This window comes from Platalea leucorodia (genome assembly GCF_965183815.1).
Source record: "Platalea leucorodia genome assembly, chromosome: 30".
Taxonomy (NCBI): domain Eukaryota; kingdom Metazoa; phylum Chordata; class Aves; order Pelecaniformes; family Threskiornithidae; genus Platalea; species Platalea leucorodia.
The window spans coordinates 613317-617728 of record NC_138852.1 but is presented as its reverse complement, the minus strand read 5'-3'; the positions used below and the strand labels follow the sequence as shown (position 1 = coordinate 617728).

Below are 4412 nucleotides of genomic sequence, written 5' to 3'. Positions count from 1 at the left end.
TCCATTAATGCAGTTACTCCATGTAAGGCCACTAGAGTAGTCAGGCACAAGTTGGCCTTTGTGAAGCCATGTTGGCTTTCTCTAATCACCTCCCTCTCTTCAATATGTTTTGACATGTCTTCCAGGAATATCTCCTCCATGATCTTACCTCTGTACAACACAAACATGGACTTCTGACCTAGTCATTTGGTGAGCCAGTGTGGAGGGATAAACAGCCTGTATGAGGTGGGGTGACAGTCCAGTGCTGGAAAGGGTGATTGTTATTGGGTGCTCTGTGAGAGTTGCCTTGGGGCAGCTTCCCTGGGGTGTCCAGCGACCATGGCCTCAGCCCAGAGCCTGCTCTGCTGGTCCTTCCTATCTCCCCCAGGAGGCCTGGCTGTGCGAGGACACTGCCATGTGCTCCCACACTGAATACTCAAACACTTTGGCTGTGTTTTCCTCTTGAGGGCACTTTCCTGGGCTTGCTCTTGAGAGAAAAGTTAGAAGACCTTAGCTTTCAGGCACTGCCATCAGGAGATCCCCTTGTATGATGGAAACTCTGTTCTGGAGGTCAGCTCTGTCACAGAAGTGGCCATTGCCTGTCCCTGCCTGCAGTCACAGGGCTGCCACGCAAAAGGACTCTGACCAAGCTGCCAGAGCAATCCTTCCTTACACCAAGAGAGGGGCTCAGGAAGAGAGTGCAGAATTTAAAAGAGAGCAGCTCGGGAAAGACCAAGCGCTGGTGCTGCCTGGCCATGCTGCTGTGCCGAGACTCTTTTCCCCTCCACCTCCACATATAGGCAGTGCCGTGCAGCACCACAGAAAGTCTCAGGAAAAGGAAAGTCTCAGATACAAAGTCGCTGCAAGGTCCTTCATTTTTTTAAATGCACAGAGAACATGGCTCTCCTTTCAAGCCTCTGAGTAACACTGGAAAGGTAGATAGTGAATTAGACATGGTATGAATAATGACAGTTCTTTGTGCACAACATTATCACAAGTAAAACCAAGCAAAAAGACAGCCACCACAACCACCGAATCTCCAGAAGATAGGCTGACCCTGTAATGAGACACATTATAAGTGATATGCATAAGAAAATGGACATTTTATTGCTTCAGAAAAAACATTCAGTTATCAGTTTCCACACTGCACCCTTGAGCTCCTTGTTCCTCAGGCTGTAGATGAGGGGGTTCACTGCTGGAGGCACCACTGAGTACAGAACTGAAATCACAATGTCCAGCGATGGGGAGGAGATGGAAGGAGGCTTCAATTGAGCAAACATGCCAGTGCCGAGAAACAGGGAGACCACGGCCAGGTGAGGGAGGCATGTTGAAAAGGCTTTGTGGCGTCCCTGCTGTGAGGGGATCCTCAGCACGGCCCTGAGGATCTGCACATAAGACACCACAATGAAAACAAAACACACAAAAGCTAACAAAGAACTTAAAATAAGAAGCCCAACTTCCCTGAGGTAGGAGTGTGAGCAGGAGAGCTTGAGGATGTGGGGGATTTCACAGAAGAACTGGTCCACAGCATTGCCTTGGCAGAGGGGGAGTGAAAATGTATTGACAGTGTGCAGGAGAGCATAGAGGAACCCAGTGCCCCAGGCGGCTGCTGCCATGTGGACACAAGCTCTGCTGCCCAGGAGGGTCCCGTAGTGCAAGGGTTTGCAGATGGCAACGTAGCGGTCATAGGCCATGATGGTGAGAAGCCAATACTCTGCTGACACCAAAAATACAAACAGAAAGACTTGGACAGCACATTCTGCGTAAGAGATAGCCCTGGTGTCCCAGAGGGAATTGGCCATGGTTTTGGGGACAGTGGTGGAGATGGAGCCCAGGTCGAGAACAGAGAGGTTGAGGAGGAAGAAGTACATGGGGGTGTGGAGGTGGTGGTCGCAGGCTACGGTGGTGATGATGAGGCCGTTGCCCAGGAGGGCAGCCAGGTAGATGGCCAGGAAGAGCCAGAAGTACAAGAGCTGCAGCTCCCGTGTGTCTGTGAATGCCAGGAGGAGGAACTCTGTGATGGAGCTGCTGTTGCACATGTCCTTCCTCTGGGCATGGGACACTGTCCAAGGAAGAAAATGGAGTGGGAAGTTAGGATAGACTTCTCTGAGCAAAATCAAGTCCATTTTCCCTGGACCCTCTCCCTGACACACGCACCCACCCTCTTCCTTTTTGAAGAACTTCCTTCAGCTCTGTGCGTGGAGCTCTGATTGACGCTGCCTGAGTGTGCCATGAGGAGCAGGGGCTCTGCCCGCTGACTGCCGAGGAGTCAGCCCTGCTCTACAGCAGAGTTCATGAGAACGGTGGGTCCAGGGTCCAGTGCTGGTGTTGGACTTTGTCAGATGAAACTGCTCCCACCCCAGAAGGGCCTGTCAGCTTCTGCACTCCCAGTGCTAAGGAATGGGGATGGCAGAAGGCAGTTGGAGAGGTTAGTTTTACAGCTTCCCTCCATCTCCCCTGGGGATTGTGTTTGGATGTCAGAAAGCCTCAGCATTTCTGCTGCCCTTAGGGAGAACAGAGGGAGTCCTGCAAGGCAAGAGGGTTGCCTGTGGCTTAGTGCAGAGGGAGGAGAGCCGGTCTTTTTATCCATCTTGTTCCCAGCTGCCCTGGGCTTGCATCTTTCTGAGCTGGAGGATGATCACACTCCTACTTTACCCTGAAAAGCCACCAGACCGGTGAGAGGAGAGGGATCCAGTGCAGACCACTAAATGTCTCCATTTCTCAATTTCTCAGCACTCCACTTTGAGCCTAGGACACACATGGCTCATTTCACAAACCCAACAGTATTTTCTCTGTTGTAGCATCTCTGCACTTCTCCATAGGACCTTCAGAAAACATAAAGGTGCTATAGGGCAGGTTTGCATCCTGGAAGGCAGCTCACAGCTTGGAAGGACACCCCAAGGAGGTAGCCAGCTGTGCTAATGATGGCATCTGGTTAAGGGAGGGTCAGCTCATTCCCGAGCCTCACAGACTGCATTGCCCAGAGCATCACAGGTTAGAGGAAAGCTGGGACTCCTCATTGCCATAAACACACCTGAATGGGAGGACCCACAAGATCAATGCCTGACTCTGCAGCTGAAACTCCCATTCCCAGAGAGCCTGACATCAAGACCAAGAGCAGCTGAGGAAGGCAAGGAGAGAGACAGAGGGGCACTCAGGAAAGCCTTTTGCTTACCCAGCACTGCACACCACCTCCCGGACGGTGACAGTGCAGGGCAGTCACCCTCAGCCCCAGGTCAGCGGGAAAGGGGCACATGGCAGGAGAGATGCACTTTGTCTCTCCTGCTGGCAGATGGACGAGGAGGTGACCAACACCCTAGACCCCACGGGCTGGCTGGGGGCTTTGCTAGGCGGAACAGGAGACAAGAGGGGTGTTGCTCAGGGAAGGCATTGGTACTGCAGGGGTGGCCGGGAGGTGCCCATATCTCCCCTGCAACAGGGTTTCCCTTAGCATTTCCCTCCCTCCCTGCCCTTGTCTCCACTGCCTGGAGCTGTCCCAGCCGGGAGCTGTTTCTCTGGCCCTGCGTCTCTTCCCTGCCAGTGCTCACAGACCCTAGCCCAGCCCCTGTGCACAGCGCTGCACTGCCCTGCTCTGTGTGTGCAGGTGTTAAAGAACAGGTCACGCAAACCCTGATGAACCTGGAAAGGTGATGCTGGTGTTATCTGTGGGCTGGTGGGGGTGAAGGCACTTGCTGAAGTTCCCAGTAAACCTCAGTGTGATGGCTTAGGAGTCTCAGCCCTTTCTCTAAAGCACACAACTGTGTTTCCATTCCCACCAAGCCGAGCCAGAGAAAAGTGGAAGCACAAATTGAGGAAAGCAGAGACTCAAGCAGGAAAGCCCTGCCCTGAATGGACTCATGAAAAGTTCCCTCAGGAATTACTTGGGCACGAGCTCCATCTGTGAGCTGCACTGTCCCATGCAGCACCCTCTCAACAGCAGAAGGACCCTGCCCTGCCCTGCCAGTGGTGCCTCCTTCCACCCACAGCTTCTTCTCATAGAGCTGTGCGGAGCTCCCTGGGAGGGCTGAGTGCTGACCCTGGCAGGTGGCAGAGTCCCTGCCCCAGCACACAGCCCCCTGGGGTGCAGGGACCCTGCTCGGAAGGACAGCCCTGGGCACCCCTGGCTTCATACCCATTTTTACACCCCTGCAGCCATCCCTTGGGAGAAGGCAGCTGTCATGCCCTGTCCCTCTGATGGTGCAGCAGGGAGTCCCTGATCTGGAGCATGTCCTCCTCTACATTACAGAAACTGTGAAAGTCCTCCTGAAAGATCCCATAGGCTGTGGGATGTGCCAGCTTCTGGAGATTCCTCCAGGAACACCAGCTACATGGCCCTGCATCCAAAGACTTACCATGTAGACAGCTGTGAAGATCTCTCCCAGAGTGAGCTCTCAGATCAAAGCCTTCCCACTCCAGGCTGCCTTTAACCTCTC

General features: G+C 53.5%; 1 protein-coding gene across 1 annotated transcript; it reads right to left on the bottom strand.

Annotated features, from left to right (window-relative positions):
- Positions 1–1091: 1091 nt before the first annotated feature.
- Positions 1092–2018, bottom strand: LOC309601285 (olfactory receptor 14J1-like; the record flags this gene model as incomplete). Its single annotated transcript, XM_082334243.1, has 1 exon — positions 1092–2018. The coding sequence occupies one exon, from the start codon at positions 2016–2018 to the stop codon at positions 1092–1094; it is 927 nt and encodes a 308-aa protein (XP_082190369.1).
- Between the last annotated feature and the right edge of the window lie 2394 nt (positions 2019–4412).